Source organism: Miscanthus floridulus, chromosome 8 (genome assembly GCF_019320115.1).
Source record: "Miscanthus floridulus cultivar M001 chromosome 8, ASM1932011v1, whole genome shotgun sequence".
Lineage (NCBI taxonomy): Eukaryota > Viridiplantae > Streptophyta > Magnoliopsida > Poales > Poaceae > Miscanthus > Miscanthus floridulus.
The window spans coordinates 201,029,064-201,046,858 of record NC_089587.1 but is presented as its reverse complement, the minus strand read 5'-3'; the positions used below and the strand labels follow the sequence as shown (position 1 = coordinate 201,046,858).

Sequence of the window (17,795 nt, the reverse complement as noted above, 5' to 3'; positions counted from 1 at the left end):
GCCACTGCTAGCGGTAGCGGCTTTGACGCGTCACCACCGGCAACATCGACTCGACGGCATCCAATATAAGCGATCATCGACGACCGGCGGCAGCACCGATTGATCACGTTCCCCAAGCCAAGAAAAAGCACCTGCTGCTTCCCATGGAGGAGCCGGAGGAAAGGATTTGGAGATCCTGTGTGTGTCGCTGCGGTCCATGACAGTGCTCACTGATGGACGTCACTTATATATTGGATCGGAAGTCCAGGACTCGATCAGTGTTGTCACCAGATTAGAAGATGGAACTCGATGTTGGATTGGAAGCTGTAGGGTCAAATTGATTGTTTAATTTACTGGCCCCTGAGTTGCTCATCCACTTGATACGTCACCATCAATGCGTTTCTGCTCTGTTCTCTCTCTGCTGATCCGTTTCAAGAAAAGTTATTCGAAAGTATTTTCGCATGGCTGAAATTATAGTGACTTTGGTCAGCCCCTTACATTCCGTAGATTGATCAGTGCATGGGAAGGGAAGGGACGCTTCAGCTGTAACCAAGCAGTAACTTGTGGTTGTGGGTCCCTTAGATGATGTGGCTTCGTGAAAGCGCAGGAAAATCCTGTAGTGGAGTTTTCCTATCTAGGTATAGTAGATAGGTTGAATGTGTGGTAGACCAAGTTGTGTTTTTACCATGTGCTGGCCATAAAATCAATGAGTCCAGTGTGTTGTGCACGAGATCACACTTTGGGGATGTCCCCCGCACAAAAAAGGCCCTTTCGATTTTGTAGAATTTGAGTGACATGACCACAAATAGACGAAATGTAATTGCATTTATCTGAATAGGCACATTTGCAATGACACGGATCGAATTAACCCTAGAAAAATATGGTTCCCAACCTGCCACTGAAATGGTACATACTAGTGGCCCTCTATAGCAGTTGACGCAGCCATGCCACTTCCAACACAAAGGTTCAATATTAAGATCAGACATAACTGTGCTGAAAGAAAATGAAAATTCATTGCATAGTGAACGACTGTAGACCGATGCAGCAGCATAAGAAAGATCAGAGATAGTTTGTCCTAGAAAAATTCATCAAAATAAAGCAGCTGATATATTTGGTCTCAGCATGCGTTTAACGATAAAGTTTCAAGTAGTCTTCATCATAGCAATCCCCTAGGCAAGAAACCAAAACCTCAGCATGCGTTTAACGATAAAATTTCAAGTAGTCTTCATCATAGCAATCCCCCTGGCAAGGCAACCAAAACCTATACATGTGAGTCAACTGTAGCATGAGATTGATATCTCCATTCGAGTAAAAATCAAGAGCATATTTTTCAGAACATGCACCGTACCATGTAGTTGTATCTTCGCTTTCAGCGACATCATCATCGCTCTCAGAGGCCAATTTCACTTTCACTGCTCTCATTTTTATATGGTTCAAGCTCACCAAGCTTTTTCCGCACAAAATGCAAGGCAAATTGTCGAATCTTCATGGAGGTACTAATGGATTCATCAGAATTACACTTCAAGTTCTCAATCAACCACTCAGCCTCCTTTCTGATACCCTGATGGCTCAAATAAATTGATCAAAGTCATGTAACATAAACTTCAGAAAAGTGTACCAGGAATGTGGTTAGGTGAAGGACGGCATGCACGTACCAGAAGGGCAGCAGCAATATGAACAGACCACTTCCAACGGGAAATAAAAAGTTGAGCTAGCAACAATCCGGATGTCATGGCACAAAGCAGTGTACTCATCATTGGTAAAAATACGGCGCTCACTGCCTCAGCCATTCAGAAATCAACTCAGCCTCCTTAGCAATACACTTGAAACCATCCATCATTTTTTTTGCAAATAATCGATACAAGAAACTAGTGAGCCTCTCTTTCAATCATTAAGAGAATCAATATGGTAATCAACCAGTCAAACTAAACAGCCAGGAGATTGAGATGTACCTTAGCAGCATCGATGCCAAATGAATGTTCTATTTCACCTTTTTCTTTAATCACAATATGTATATAGCCAACAATGAATTTACTCGCTGTGTAACCATGCCAATTACAACAGGCGTTTACAGAGACCCACAAGGACGTCATGCTGTTCTTATCCAAACACTTTCAAAGAAAGAAACCATCATTACTTATGCATATCATTCCCAATAAGTACTTCAAAGATAAAAGGTGTAATTTAAGTGAATCCTGCTGTGCATATAAAGGAAGGAGCTACGGAGCAATTACAAAAACCGCCTCCCATGGGCGCTGCAGTTAGCAGTCACAGAAGTCAGGCCAATGAATGAAGCAACAGGGCTGGGCGGTTCAAACGCTTAAAAAAGTGAAAATACCCAAAGAATTGTTTCATAGTGAAGCCCCATTTGGATTGGAGGTATCTGTACAGAGAGTATTCCGCATTGGAAGATTTGGCATGTACCCAGAATAGGTCTTTTCTCATGACAGTCTAATTATAATTCTTGGAAGATTTGATTGTACCCTAGAATAGGGCTTTTATCATGACAGTCTAATTATAATTATTTGGTTCCTATTTATTCACGAAGAGGCACAAAATGGATCACACGGTTGCATCAGGTGTCCATAAAAGTACGTTGACAGTTAAAATCATGTCTGTTAACCCTTAGACAGTTGGTATGAATTTTGTATTAGAGTCATCGGTACATTTGTATTGGACAAATCCAATGACTTACATTTTTAGCATAGTTTCTTTAAAAGAAATACAATTTCGTATAGAGTTTCGTGACCCAACACAGCAACTCTGTACTGATTTCGTAGAGATAAGCAGAGAATTGAGCAGGTTACCATGGAGGCAGCATCAGCAAGCGATGCAACAGGAGCAGGAGCTCTATGAGAGTAGTAAAACCAGTGATGGTAGGCATCGTACGGTGCAACAGGAGCAGGAGCTCTATAAGAGTAGTAAAACCAGTGAAGGTCGGCATCGTAGTGCTGCAAGGCACTTGGACTAGTGGTTTTTAAGTCACAGGGAAGTAGTCTGTCCCTTTCCAGTGATTTGAATTCATCTGATTTCGCTATCGGGAAGCCACGAGAGGACATTTGAAGGAAAAAAAAAAACAGTTAACATGGTGAAGTAGAAGGAAATTAAACAAACCAAAGGAAAAGATGCTCAAATAACGAATCATTAGTTATCAGGGCAATTTAAAAGATCCAGCAGCGGTGGGGAAGAAGAACCTGTGTGCGTCATCTCCTCAAAATTGGAGACTTGGCCGACTTGTCATGGACCGCCTGATGCGCCTTGGATGGGATCGGCATCGAATCGGATCTCACACTTGCCCGACATTGATGTAGCTTCGACCTTGCTCGAGGAGGTTAGGGTTTGACAAGTGTTGCGCGGGGTGACACGGGAATGACCACGCTTAAGTTTACTGATATATTCTCCATGGGCGCCGAGCGCTGGATCTGGCATCCCCTCTCCCCCATTCGCTAGTCGCACGGGATGGGGATGGGAGAGAATGAAGCGGATGAGGCGAGGGAGAGGGAGCGGAGGAAGGAGAGGATGACTACGACGCGACGGCTTCACCATTGATGCCAACGGATCGTGTGCGTCTACTCGTCTAGTCTAAGGCCTCTAGGGCGTCTAGTCTAGGGATATTTAACTTTTTTCTATCCGCTCCTACAAAAACCACTATTAGAATGGCACCTACATTTTTGTCACCGATGAAAGAAACTTTGTTCAGTTCTTATCAATTTCGCTGACTGTGGCGAGACACGCCAACCTGACAGGGTGTTGAGGCCATGGAAAAAGACCGAGATGCCCCTCCCTTATCCTTGTGAGCTTTGATTGCACGACCCAGCCCAGCCCGTCCACTTCGCCGTGCAAGGACGCCCTGTGACCAGAGCTCGCGCCCCGCTGACGGCACCGACGGCGAGGGGGAGGCGGCAACTCAGGTGTCTGTCGCTGCCTGACATTCGAGCATTCTTCCTGACGTGGCCAAGCGTGGGTTCGCTCACCGCTCAATGCGCTGCAGCCGATCCGGTTCCACCGCGCGGCCATGCTGCGAGACGCCGCCTTGCTCCCCAATTCCCCACGTACTCCCGATCTGCGGGTCCGGCCCAGGCGATGACATCAAGCTCCGGGGACAGGGTGCTCGCCGACATCAGCATCGCGAGGCTCCTCAAGTCAACGCGGCCAACCTGCAGGTGGACGGTTGCAGCGCCACGGCGTCGACGCGTCGTCCAGCTTCAGTGGCGGCTCCAACAGGCAGCAGCCCGCTCCCTTGGCCCGAGTTATTCCTGATGACCCATTATTCATTGCAATTTTCTATGACATCACAGATCACTGCATATCTATGGGCCTGTTTGGCATGGCTCCACTCCAGAACTCCAGCAACTCCATCAAAAACTCCAGCCAAACACCCTAGCTCCAAAACTCCTTGGAGCTGCCAACTCCATGGAGCTATAGTGCAAATGGGGGTGGAGTTTTGGAGCACATCTTTTGTAACTCCAAAACCACCTCTTTTGAACCTCCTTGTGGAGGTTATACAAAAAAAATGGTTCCTTCTTTTCCTCTGAGATTCCCCCGTGCCTGTTTTTCTCCGTCCCGCGCCTATTTCCTCCAACGCCGACTACTCGCTTCTTCTCCCGAGCACGGACGCCGCTAGGGTTTCGGCCGCCGCCACCCACACCGGTGGCTGCCGTCCACCCACGGCGCCAGACGCTGGAGCCCCTCCTGGCCGTCGTCAATCCGAGCGCGAGCGAGCAGTGCGTGCCAACGAAGCCGGCCGTGCCCGTCACCAACACCGACATCCCTGCCCTGGTCGCAAACCCTGGCGGCCTCCTCTGCATGGGGGACGCGCGAATCTACCGCTCCCAGTGAGGTCGCCCTAAGAAGCGCCCGTCACCAGCATCGACATCCCCCGTCGGCCGCAGAACAAGGTATTTTTTTCGGTTTTGATTCAAAAATTGATTCACAGTATGATTAGAGGCTGGATTTGTGGGAGTGAACTGTGTGCTATTCTGCAATCCTAGATTCACAGTAGATATTTTGCAATCCAAAATTTATTGTCTGTACTACAAATATGGACAGTACCATTTCAGTGAAGTAGATTAATGGCTTCTAATATGAAATTTGTGAGTTGGATAGATGCCTGAAATTGATTAAAACTTGGAGAACACTCGGGTGCTCTGTATGTTGTTTGCCAAACAAGTTGGAAAAGGAAATTGGCCAAACACACACTTGAATGCACTTGGTTATGCTGAAGGTTGAGAAAGGGTTCAAAGATAGGACTAGAATTGTGGCTACCAAGAGTCAGATCAAGAACAAGTGGGATAAGTTGAAGGAAGATTTTAAGGCATGGAAGAAACTAATGCTGAGGCAAATCAAGGACTGGCTGGGACCCTATAAAGAAGACTATTGCTATGGATGATGAATGGTGAAAAAAAGCTAGAGCTGTAAGTTGGTTCAAAAATATGTGTTGTTTTGCTTATTTCGGGACATTCTGGGTTATGGAAAGTTTAAAAAGAAGGGCCTTGAGAATGAAGATGAATTAGCCAAGTGTTTTGCTGACATCACTATTGTTGGTTTTGATCATTGGTCTCCTCATGTTGTGAATGTTGAAGCAACAGAAAATGTTGATGACACACAAGATGAGTCATAAGATGATGATTTTGTTGCTGAAACACAAGAGGAGGAGAATGGTATTTCTCCTCCACCTATGAGTGGCAAGAGTTTGGCAAGGTCCTGTTGAAAGAAGTGGACAAGAAGGCGAAGTCTGGTAATGCACTCCTAATTCAAGAAGCAGTAACAAGTATGGCAAGTTCAGCCAATGAATATGTTTCAAAGAGACATGGAAAAATATTCTATTGATGAAGTGATGGAGGTTGTGATTGCTTGTGGGGCCAGCTATGATAGCAATGAACATTACATTGCATCTGAACTATTTGTGAAGAAGGAGCAAAGGGAGATGTTCATGACCTTGCCTACTAATGAGATTAGGTTCAATTGGCTTAGGAGGAAATACAATGACAAATATGAAAAGTAGAAATGGCAGTGAGAGTGATGTCATTTATGTATGCCACATTTTATTTTCTTGTGATGCCATTGATGTATGCCACATTTTATTTTCTTGCACTTCATTTATGTATGGTAGTTGTATCTTACATTTTGTTTATGTCAATGTTCACATATGTCTTCAAGTGAGTCTGATGACTCTCAGTGATGATGGGGATTTTTTTAAAAAATGGTTGAGACCTAGTGCTAAACTAGCACGAAGTTATCATGACTTGTATATGGACAAGGCACCGCCGAGGTTTATGTGTTCACAACAAAGTGGAATTGGATGGCTGCTGGAGACGATAAACGCTCCTAGGAGAGTGTCATCAAATGCTTCGGATGAATGAGGTTATTTTCATGATCTTCATGATGTGTTGGTCGAGAGGTACGAATTAAAACCATCGAAACACATGAATACATATGAAATGCTGGCAATTTTTCTATTCACTTGTGGTGGTTGTGAGTCAAAGAGAAGAGGACAAAATAAGTTCAAACATTCAGGTGAAACCATTAGTAGAAAATTTAATGAAGTTCTAGATTGTGTGGTTGCCATGGCACAATATTTCTTGAGACCAACATATCCTAATTTTTGCAATGTGCACAAGAGGATTAGGAATGACAAGAGAGCATATCCACACTTTAAGGATTGCATTGATGCACTTGATGGAACCCATATTCGTGTCTTTATCACCTGAAGAATAAGTGCGATATATTGGTAAGACTGGAATTGCAACTCAAAATGTGCTTGCCATTTGTGATTTTGATATGCGTTTCACCTATGTGGCTGTGGGTCAACCGGGTTCTTTGTATGACACAAGTGTATTGTACCATGGATTGGAAGCAGATATAGATGTCTTCCCACATCCTCCTCAAGGTAAATATTTTTCCTTACGTTCTTATTCATATTTGTATGCACAAACTTATCTTATTTTACATATGTGTAGGCAAGCACTATGTTGTAGATGCGGGCTATCCTAATCGTCCGAGGGTACCTAGCTCCATACAAGGGTGAAAGATACCACTTACCCGAGTGGCATCGAAGTATGGAACCAAATACTCCAAAAGAGAAGTTCAACCGTATACACTCATCTGTTCGTAATGTTATTGAGCGCTCATTTGGAGTATTAAAAATAAAATGGCAAATCCTTTGCAAGATGCCTGGTTATTCAATGGTCACACAAAAGAAGATTGTTGCTGCTACCATGGCCCTACACAATTTCATACATGAACATGCTAGTGTTGATGTGGACTTTGCTAATTTTGATAGAGATCCTACCTACATGCCTACTATTTCGGAAAGGTACAACAAGTATGATGTGTCTTAACATGCCTCTGATGGATCAACTTTAGAATCAAGCTTTGTGACTATGGACACCTTTGGTGATAGTATGGCTACATCCATCGTCCTAGCATGGAACTAGTGCAATGATTATTGTAACGACCTTATTTTCAAACTATGAACTTATTTCGTAATTTTGATTCTAGGTAAATGACATGTAATTTATTATTATTTTGGACTTCACTGCATGTACTTTCATTTCATATTTGTGAGAAGTAGTTCAAGTTGAACCAGGGGCAAGAATGACAATCTACCCTCAAATTCCTCTTTTCTAGAGATGGGGATACCCTCTCAACCAAACACCTCCATCAGACAGCTCAACTCCACCCAGAGCTAGCTCCACCTGGAGTTCTGGAGTGGAGCAGCTTCATCCAAAGTTAAAGTCATGCCAAACAGGGCCTATATACGTATATCTTCCTCTGAAATTTGTAAGCTCCTAGTCCATTCACTGGTACACCTGGAACAGCTGCGCTTGGCCGTCCGCATCGTGGTTGCACTGATCCAGGTTCACCGTTTACACGGTCCCCTGCACGATGGCGTCCCTGACGCTGCTCAGTGGGTACGTCTCGGTGTCCGACGGCAGGATACCGACGCCCGTGAGTATCGCGGCCAGGTCGTGCTTCGCCTTGGGCCCTTGAGCGCTCGTGCTGCTCCAGGTCCGGGATCCCCAGACCTCAGGCCACAGGCCTACAGCCCGCCGCCGGCTTGCCCGTGTCCGGGAAGTAGCAGCCCTGCCACAGACCACTGCATGCATGCATCAACAGGAAGTCAGGAAGACCCGATTAGATTAGATTTGTCGTCGCTGGATTACATTCATCAAAGGTTGATCGATCGATCTCCGGTCAAGGCATGTATGCGTGCAATGCACTGTCATCACCTGTTGAATAAGGTAGAAGAAATCGAACTTCTCCACGGTGGACGAGACGAGGATAGAAAACAGCAGCACCAATACGATCACAATCTTCATCCTTGCCAATTGGCGAGCTATGGTCACGGGCGGAGGTTGCGGCGGGATGCTACGCCTCGTCGTCCTTGCACGGCGAAGTGGACGGGCTGGGCTGGGTCGTGCAATCAGAGCGCACAACAAAGGATAAGGGAGAGGGGCATCTCACTCTTTTTGCATGGCCTCAACACCCTGGTAGGCACGTCAGCAAAATTGACAAAAACTAAACAAAGCTTCTCTCATCGATGACAAAAATATAGGTGATATTCTAATAGTGATTTTTAAAGGAGCAGTATCCATGAGGATGGCAAAAAGTTAAATATCCCTCTAGTCTAAGCCTAAACCCAAAATACCTTGCAGGGGATGTAGATGGGGCTGGACACGCGCGATAGGCACAGCTGCCAGCGACCAAGTGTCTCCTACCCACGACCAAACTTTGGAGCCGCGTCGTGCCCTTCCTCGCCGCGGCCAGTGACCAAGCGCCCCCCGTCCCACGCCAGCGCCGTCGTGCCCTTGCTCTGTGTGCGCTGGACTGCGATGGGACCGGTGCTGAGCACGCGCGCTCACCGGCGGGGCCGAGCATCGAGCATGGTGGTGGAGATGGCAGTTTTCAACACCGTGGACGGGTTGGTCGGGAAGGTGATGCGACGGCGACGGCGCTGGCGGCCCGTCTCATTACTGGGCTGCGACATGGCAGGCCTAGGGCGGCACCGCCTATTCGGCCACCTAGGGAGTTGTTAACCTCTGCTCCTCTCGCCTTCTCCTCTCCATCCGTCCCCTCCCCAAACCCTAGAGGCCTAGACTAGAAGACGCACACGCAATCGATCGGTTGGCGTCCATGGTGAAGTTGTTGCGCCGTCGTCGTCCTCTCCTTCCTCCGCTCCCTCTCCCTTTCCCTCGCCTCATCCACTTCATTCTCTCCCATCCCAATCCTGTGCGACTGCGAATGGGGGAGAGGGGACGCCAGATCCGTCGCTCTGCGCCCATGAAGAATATCAGTAAACTTAAGCGTGGTCGCTCCCGTGTCACCCTGCGCCGCACATGTCAAACCCTAACCTCCTCGAGCAAGGTCGAAGCTGCGTCAATGTTGGACAAGTGCGAGATCCGATTCGATGCCGATCCCATACAAGGCGCATCAGGCGGTCTAGGACAAGTTGCCCAAGTCTCCAATTTTGAGGCGACGCACATAGGTCAATCTTCCCGACCGCCGCTGGATCTTATAAATTTCCCTGGTAACTAATGATTCGTTATTTGAGCATCTTTTCCTTTGGTTTGTTTAATTTCTCTCTACCATTCACCACGTTAACTGTTTTTTTTTCCTTTCATATGTCCTCTCGTGGCTTCCTGATGGCGAAATCAGATGAATTCAAATAACTGGAAATGGACAGACTACTTCCTTGTGACTTAAAAACACTAATCCAACTGCCTTGCAGCAGTACAATGCCTACCTTGACTGGTTTTACAACTCTCATAGAGGTCCTGCTCCTGTTGCATCCCTTGCTGATACTGCCTCCATGGTAACCAGCTCAATTCTCTGCTTATCTACGAAATCAGTACAAAGTTGCTGTGTTGGGTCACAAAACTCTATCCGGAATTTGTATTTCTTTTAAAGAAACTATGCTAAAAAGGTAAGTCATTGGATTTGTCCAATACAAATTTACTGACGACTCTAATACAAAATTCATACCAACTGTCTAAGTGTTAACAAACATGATTTTAACTGTTGTTAACGTACTTTTATGGACTCATGATGCAACTGTGTGATCCATTTTGTGCCTCTTCGTGAATAAATAGGAACCAAATAATTACAATTAGTCTGTCATGAGAAAAGGCCTATTGTGGGTACAGTCAAATCTTCCAATGTGGAATACTCTCTGTACAGAAACCTCCAATCCAAATGGGGCCTTTCTTTGGGTATTTTCACTTTTTTTAAGCGTTTGAACCTATGCCCAGCCTTGTTGCTTCATTCATTTGGGCTGAAATGCTGTGACGCTAACTTCAGCGCCCATGTGAGGCGGTTTTTGTAATTGCTCCGTAGCTCCTTCCTTTATATGCACAACAGGATTCACTTAAATTACACCATTTATCTTTGAAGTACTTATTGGGAATGATATGCATAAGTAATGATGGTTTCTTTCTTTGAAAGTGTTTGGATAAGGAGAACAGCATGATGTCCTTGTGTGTGAATTCACACGCCTGTAGTAGTATTCATGGTTCCATAGTGAATAAATGCATTGTTAGCTATATGCATTTTGCGATTAAAGGAAAAGGTGAAATAGAACATCCATATGCCTTCGTTGCTGCTGAGGTACATCTCAATCTCCTGGTTGTTTAGTTTGATTGATTGATTACCATATTGATTCTGTTTTAATGATTGAAAGAGATGCTCACTACTTTCTTGTATTGGTTATTTGCAAAAAAAAAAAAATGATGGATGGTTTCAAGTGTCTTGCTAAGGAGGCTGAGTTGATTTGTGAATGGCTGAGGCATGGGCGGCGTATTTTTACCGATGATGAGTACACCTTTTGCCATAACATCCGGGTTGCTGCTGCTGATCTTTTTATTACCTGTCGGAAGTGGTCTTCTCATATTGCTGCTGCCCTTCTGGTGCGTGCCTGCCTGCCTTCACCTAACCACATTCTGGTACACTTGTCTGAAGTTTGTGTTACATGACTTTGATCAATTTATTTGCACCATCAGGGTATCAGAAAGGAGGCTGAGTGGTTGATTGAGAACTTGAAGTGTAATTTTGGTAAATCCATTAGTACATCCATGAAGATTCGACAATTTGCCTTAGATTTTCTGTGGGAAAAGTTTTGTAGCAGAACCGCCTAATCTAATGCCTTCCAAAAGTACTTGTCTTCCATTAGACACTAAGTATTCAAGAGATGACACTAAATTACGCAGTTCCGTCGAACACACCTCATGGGAGAACCCGAAAATCCATATTTTTCCATCACGATAAAAAATGAGAGAATAAAGCTTACAAGATTTTAGCCATTTCTTACATCACTTTCCATGCAACATCAGAGTATAATATTTATTATTTATATTAGCGAAATATGATCATATTATCAGAGTTATGAACAATTTAATTTAACAGCGGAATATAAATATGTGATCAGAGTTACAGCGAAAATAAATATCTATTCATGACATGATGAAGCATTGATATTTAAACTATGACAACAGATTATAAAACTTCTATTTATAAAAATATTTAGTGAGAGTTATAAATAAAAACTATGATCGCATCGTAAAGGAATCCTCTCTGAACCCACCAGAAGTAATCCACACACAAGAGTTAGCTCTAGCATCCGTCTGTCACTTGCAAGAGGGTAGAATAAACCCTGAGTACTCAATTGTACTCCGCAAGACTTACCCGTCAGGAGGAAAGAAAAGACTCCAAGGATATGCAAGGCTATCTGGCTTGTGGATTTAATGCATTTGCAGAAGGCATTACTAAGCGTACATCCTTATATTCAATTTTATTAGCAGTCATCATTAGTTCATTAACTATCTATTCTAGATAAGCACCTATGCTACCTTCAAGCAGGTGGTAAGCAATCAGAACCATTTTATCATATTTTATATTCCAGTTCTTACTACGATGCTAGGCTGTAGACAAGTCGTACCGGATCACTCGACGATTCACGAACCAATGTATCCCAGTTGGGTACCCTGAAACACACACCCCGCTTATACCCTAGGCACAAGCAATATCAACCCATCCCTCTCCTATTAAGGGGTCCAGGTCCCCGTCCAAACTTGGACTCCAAGCCCCCACACCTGAGTCCCAGACTCAGAGTGGTGCTTAGACCTCCACCATCTCCGCCTCCAATCAGTCGGTCCGGAAAGAGCCGGAACCATTGACAAGAGAGCAACAAGCCTTCCCTGTTCCCATAAACAAGTATGTGCTCAGGATAATAAGTCTGTGACCTGCCTAGAACCCAATGCAACGGCCGGTCCTTAACCGACATAGGCGGAACAAATGCAATCCGAGCCTCGCTCGAATGCCAAACCAAGTTCAGATCCAAAGTACCATTCCGCTTGGTCTCCAATTATCATTCATATATATTTTCTATGTGATAGTATATAATAACAACAATCATATATTTCCTATCTCTCGCGAGTGACAAGCAATCACTCGACTTCTACTGGAGTCATGTAGCATAGCAATCTACACGATCCTGTCATACTAGTAAAACTCATAGGATAAGGATATATATATATATATGCAAGTGGGTTTCATTCAACTCCTTAAACTTAATGCACAAGCATAAATTAAAGTACATAATAATAGGGGTTATGCACCGGGGTTTGCCTGTGTAACATATAACCAAAAGTTAGTATTCTATCTTTGTGTTCTGATCCCTGGCACCATCTTTTTAGCTACTCCGTTTGATACCATCGATCCACCATCGTTCCTATTATGATATGTATTGATGCAAATGCAGAAATGGCGCAATCAATCAAAAGGCAACAACAATTCTTAAAATACGAGTGCACAAACCAAGCTAACAAGCTAACTCCTATGACTAATATATTAGCTAAGTATTAACTTCACTAAACAAAGCATCCTTTTCATCAACAAGTACTAATTCTTACCAAACCAAGTCTCTTTTTGATTTATTAATGATTTAATATAGTTGAAACTAGGGCAATTAACTACTCTAGTAAACTAATTATTATTGGGCTACAAAAATTACAAAGAACACCTGATAACACTTCTAACCTATTGTAAAATTTTTAGAGCTAACACTATCACCGATTTATCAAGAAAATTCCTACAAGTTTATGTCTTAACAATATTAAGTATGTTAAAATAATTAGAGCAACCCTAAAAACATATAGAACCTATGTGAACAAAATACACTATCAGATATATCATGATTTTAGAAACTTAACAAAATTAGTTTGGCATTTTTGTGTTTTTTCTACATTTTATTATCAATTTTACAAGATCACTACTTTGGAACAAAACACAAAACCAGAAAGGAAAAGCTTCGTGGGCTCGGCCTGGCCTAGCACAGCCCGCTCGGCCAGCCACCGGCCCAGCGGCTAGAGGCCCAGGCGGGTGCAGGGTGCGCGCGTGGCCACAGGCCGTGGCCCATAACACGGCGAGCGTGGCCCAACATGGCGCGGCGTGAGCGGTCTAGGCGGGGCAGGCAGCGACACTTTTGCGAAGAGACCCCTAAACTTCTCTCTATTCAACCCGCAGTACATCACACACTATGCATCACTATTTATATGTGTCGGTGCAGAAAGTGACCAACACATAAATATTTATAGTTTTGCTGTACGTTGTGATCGGAGGTGTCCTAGCACTCAATGACACAGGGTTTATACTGGTTTAGGCAACGTGCCCTACGTCCAGTTTGAGTCAGTCGATGACTTTATTCCTGAGCCCAGGTGCTCAAAGTTTGCTGTGGGGTTACAAACAGAAGGGAGAAAGATGGGGGGTACAAGAGGTCCGATCGGACTCTGGTCTTGAAGGGCCGAGAGTGATGGAAGCTCCGCTATGTGCTGAGTGTTCGAGCATGTGCTCGAGGTTTGAACCTGGTGGTTCTGTTGTGGTGCCTAAGTGAACTGAGAGATCTATCTGTTGGGAGAGAGTGCATCCCCTTTTATAGGTGAAGGGGATGGCCTTACAAGAGAGAGAGAGAGAGAGTATGCATGTTACTAAGTCTTGTCACCATGCCGTCGGGTACAAGATGATTGTAGGCGCTCATAACACTGTTAAATGTCAGATGCATGTGGGAGGTTGCATCATCTTCTTCCGATATGGCAGGCGTGTGTGCCTGTCATACTGTTGATGCCCAGAGGCATGTAGGGGGTTTTACCATGTTCATCTAGTATGGTAAATGCCGGCGACCATAACACTGTTGATGCCTGGAGGCATATGGGGGAGCCTTACCGTGTTTGTCCGGTATGGGAGTTGATGGCGCCGACAATACTATAGGGCAAATGTCGACGCCAACAACACTGCTTGGGTTCTGTCACGCCAGGAAGGTCACAGGGTACCCTTTTGACATGCCCTGTTGGTACTATCCTGTAGGTGTACAGAGTACAGTCCTCGGTATTGCGGTTGACTTGAGTGCCCTGCCTTACTTTCTCCGTCCATTTCCTAGTCCTCACCGAGTGGGTGTCCCTGGTCGGTTGGTCCTAGTCGACTTTGATTGTGCTAGTCGGAGAGGAGCTGTAAGCAGGGGCTCAACGTATCCCCGGTCGGAGACACAGGTTGGAGTCAGTAGTGGTGTTTGGCCAGGCCTTTCGGTCGGAGAGGCCGACTGGAGGTGGGCCAGGGTCAGAAGCAAGCGCTATTCCTCCTTAGCGAGGCCTTCCGGTTGGAGAGGCGGGCCAGAGTCTAAAGCAGGCGCTGTTCCTCCTCGGCCTGGCCTTCTGGTCGGCGATTGGATTGCCCTTCTAGCCTGTCGTTTAGGTATTTGGGCCGTCCCATGAGTTACGCATCATTCGCAATGTCGTCTACTGGGTCAAGCCTTTGTTGGGAAGTCGGTCCATGAGGGACAACATGTTTATGAACCCGATAGGAGCCCCCGAGCCCCCAGCGATTCGGGTAGAATCGTTTGGGGGATTTTTGTCTTGACGGCGCGCGCACCCACGGGTGTAGCCCTCGAGCCCCCGGGTGATTCGGGTAGAATCATCTAGGGGTTTTTTGTGTTGCGAGTGGGGGATGTGTCATTTCATCAGCAGGTGTAGCCCCCGGGTGATTCGGGAGGAATCGCCTAGGGGGTTTTGTTTTAGCGGGCGTGAGTGTGTGCACTGTAGTGGGCAAAGTTTCCTTCTGACCCATCATTTTCGAGAGCATGGTCCGACGAGGGATCGGGCAAGTCAGAGTGATGGATCCAGGCATCGAACGCAACAAGGGATTGGGCGAGTCGGAGTCTCGGATCTAGGCGTCGAGCGCGATGAGGGATCGGGTGAGTCAGAGTTGCGGATCCAAGCGTCAAGTGGTCGTAGTTGAGGCATTTGGGTGTCTTGAGCCACTGAGCCCCGTTGGGTTTTGATTGGGGTCGATTGAGTTTTTGTGCGTTACCCCATCCATGGTTTCTCGCTACCGGAGGGGCTGAGCTAACGTCACTATGTTCGAGTGAAGTCTGGGTCCATCGTTCATGATGGGGGTGGCATAGCCCTCATGTGGCACTCCACTCCTCCTTAACCTGCAACCCGACAGATGTCTGGGTCGTTCTAGAGACCGACCCGGGTGGCCCGCTAGCCTCCCCTCGATGGAGATTCTGTGGGTTTGGCGGGAGGTTAGGATCGAACGAGAAGGTTAAGATGACCCTATCTGCTTCGGGGCAGACTAGGCAAGGGCTGCTTAGGGCTCATTTGCGTTTTGTCCCCTAGCTCTGTTTGACATGAGGTGGCCTCAAGCCCTTTGTGAGCTGGCCTTCGAACCCCGGTCGATCGTTGCTCATGTTGAATGAGGCAACTGCCACTTTGTGACGCAGCACAAAGTGTTGTGATGCATTTAACTGCATATGCGATGCTTTTTGATGTATGGAATGAATGAATGCGTGCATGGATGAATGAACATTCATATAAAGAAAGAGTGGGGGTTTGGTAATATTACCTTGATGACTCGAGTGATGGGGTTTGAGAAGATCCTATCGGATATGTTCAACCAGGATCCGCGCTCGTCGTTCATGACGGAGTCGGCATGGCCCACATGGGGCGTCCCTCTGCTCCTTACCTGTCTCTCGGCGTTCGCCTGAGCCGTCCGATCGAATCAGGAAGCCCGTTGGTCTCTCCTGGCAAAGATCCTATCGTTTGAGCCTTTCCAAGTCCCACTTGGGAAGGCGGAGGGCCGCCTGCGCGCAGTGGCGCCTTGTTTCTTGCACCCGGCGTGCGGTAGTGGTGGGCCATACCCAGGCCATGTCCTGCCTGACCAGGCGCCGTTCTGTCGGGCAGGGTGCGTCCCATCGGTCAGGGCTTGTCCCATTGTATCCCATCCGCATTGAATGGGGGAAGGGAGAGGGTTTTTTGCCCCCATCATTTTGCCTTTCCCCAATCGCTACGCCTTTCCCAACTGCTGTGCCTCTTTCTTTAAGTAGGGGAATGGAGAGGGCTTCCGTTCCGTTCCTTCGCATATTCCTCGTCTGCCACCTCTTCTTCTTCTTCCTTCTCACCGAGAGTGTCTGAGCGTCATGGTGGTTCCTACAAGAGGAAAGGGGAGAGCGAGGGAGAGGAGAAAAACTCATAGATCCATTCATGAACCCGAAGTGAAATGTCAAGCTAGAGGTCATCCGTCGTGAGGGAGTCGGTGCTGGCTGCCTTCACCGAGAAGGGGTTTCTACCGCTGAAGGAGGTGGCGCACTAGAGGGCTCCTGGGAGGGAGGATTTCCCGCAACCTCAGGCTGGCGAGGTTGTTTCCTTTCTCGCCTTCCATGAGCACGGGTTAGGATACCCCATGCACTGGTTCTTGCATGGGCTCCTCAATGAGTGGGGCCTAGAGCTGCAGCACCTCAATCTAACTAGGGTGCTGCACATCACCGGATTCATCACTGGGTATGAGGCCTTCCTCGAGATGGAGCCACATGTGGACCTCTTCTGGCGGTTGTTCTCTGGGCAAGCTTTGTCGGAGGGGAAGTCGCTCATGATCACGCCGGTGGGGGGCTTCGCGCTGCAGAAGAAACTGAGCGCGTTAGGCTCGTACCCTATGTACACCTCCTATGATTCCAATTGGGGGTGGCATAGGGAATGGTTCTACATCAGGAACTCAGTGGAGGCGCCGTTCATGCCTTTCACCAGCAGGAGGCCAGAGAGGCGGGAAAGCTGGTCATGGGGCCTCACTAGTCGGTAGAAGAAGAAGGTGGAGACTATCGAGGTGGAGCTCTAGAAGCTCGTGCGGCGTCGCCTTGATGGAGTGCGGGTGTTCCACACCCTCTTCTACCATCAGGTTGCTCCACTGGTGGAGAGGATGTGGCCGATGTGGAAGTACAGCGGCGCAACGGACCCCGATCGTGCGTTGCCAGAGGAGCTGCCGAACGATGAGGTCTGGAGTTGCCTTGACTGGGTGCTGTAGCTGAGGCCTAAAGAGACCCTTGATGGAAAGCCCAGACTTTTCAACGCCGCGATGGTGTCCAAACTGGTATGCTCACCTCTCTTTACTCCATGTTCTTTTCCCCTTTGCTCTCCTATTTTTTTATTTTAAGTCGCCTGTTTCGTAGGGACTTGGAGTTTACAAGTTTTGGCCACACCTTTCGAAGGGGACAAAGGGCGTGGCCTAGCAAGTCACCTAGAAGGAGGTAGCGGTTGAGAGGAAGAAGAAGAAAGCCGAGGAGGCTTGGTGGAAGCATGAGAAGGAGATGGAGATCGCCTGGCATGTGCGCGCCTAGGAAAATAGGAGCGACGTCGAGTCAGAGCTCGAGTTGGAGGACTCCACAGAGGTGGGTGATGACATGATCTTCTCTGAGGAGGAGGAGAACCGGGAGGTCATCATGACCTCAGTAGAGCGTCGCAATCCTACGGCCGTGTCCGCTGGCGGCGGGCAGGAGG

At 46.8% G+C, this 17,795-nt stretch overlaps 1 protein-coding gene and 1 long non-coding RNA gene across 4 annotated transcripts; one reads left to right on the top strand and one right to left on the bottom strand.

Annotated features, from left to right (window-relative positions):
• Positions 1-7,847: 7,847 nt before the first annotated feature.
• On the bottom strand, positions 7,848-8,300 carry LOC136470496 (uncharacterized). Its single transcript, XM_066468327.1, has 2 exons — positions 8,195-8,300; positions 7,848-8,077 (listed from the first exon to the last, which is right to left on the bottom strand). Exons 1-2 carry the CDS (start codon positions 8,298-8,300, stop codon positions 7,848-7,850), a joined length of 336 nt encoding a protein of 111 aa, XP_066324424.1.
• Positions 8,301-8,650: 350 nt separating this feature from the next.
• On the top strand, positions 8,651-11,174 carry LOC136474577 (uncharacterized). Of its 3 annotated transcripts, none has more exons than XR_010762959.1 (4): positions 8,651-9,508; positions 9,637-9,793; positions 10,423-10,883; positions 10,977-11,174. It is a non-coding gene; the product is annotated as an uncharacterized lncRNA (long non-coding RNA). The 3 variants fall into 3 exon arrangements; XR_010762960.1 differs by having other exon boundaries at positions 8,651-9,793; positions 10,423-10,584; positions 10,722-10,883; XR_010762958.1 differs by having other exon boundaries at positions 8,651-9,793.
• Positions 11,175-17,795: the final 6,621 nt, after the last annotated feature.

What these genes read in the sequence shown, in the direction of transcription:
- LOC136470496 (XM_066468327.1), bottom strand. Translation starts at nt 8,300, where the DNA reads ATGAAGATTGTGATCGTATTGGTGCTGCTGTTTTCTATCCTCGTCTCG. An exon ending in ACAGGTGATGACAGTGCATT is followed by an intron (nt 8,078 to 8,194) that starts GCACGCATACAT and finishes GCATGCATGCAG; the next exon opens with TGGTCTGTGGCAGGGCTGCT.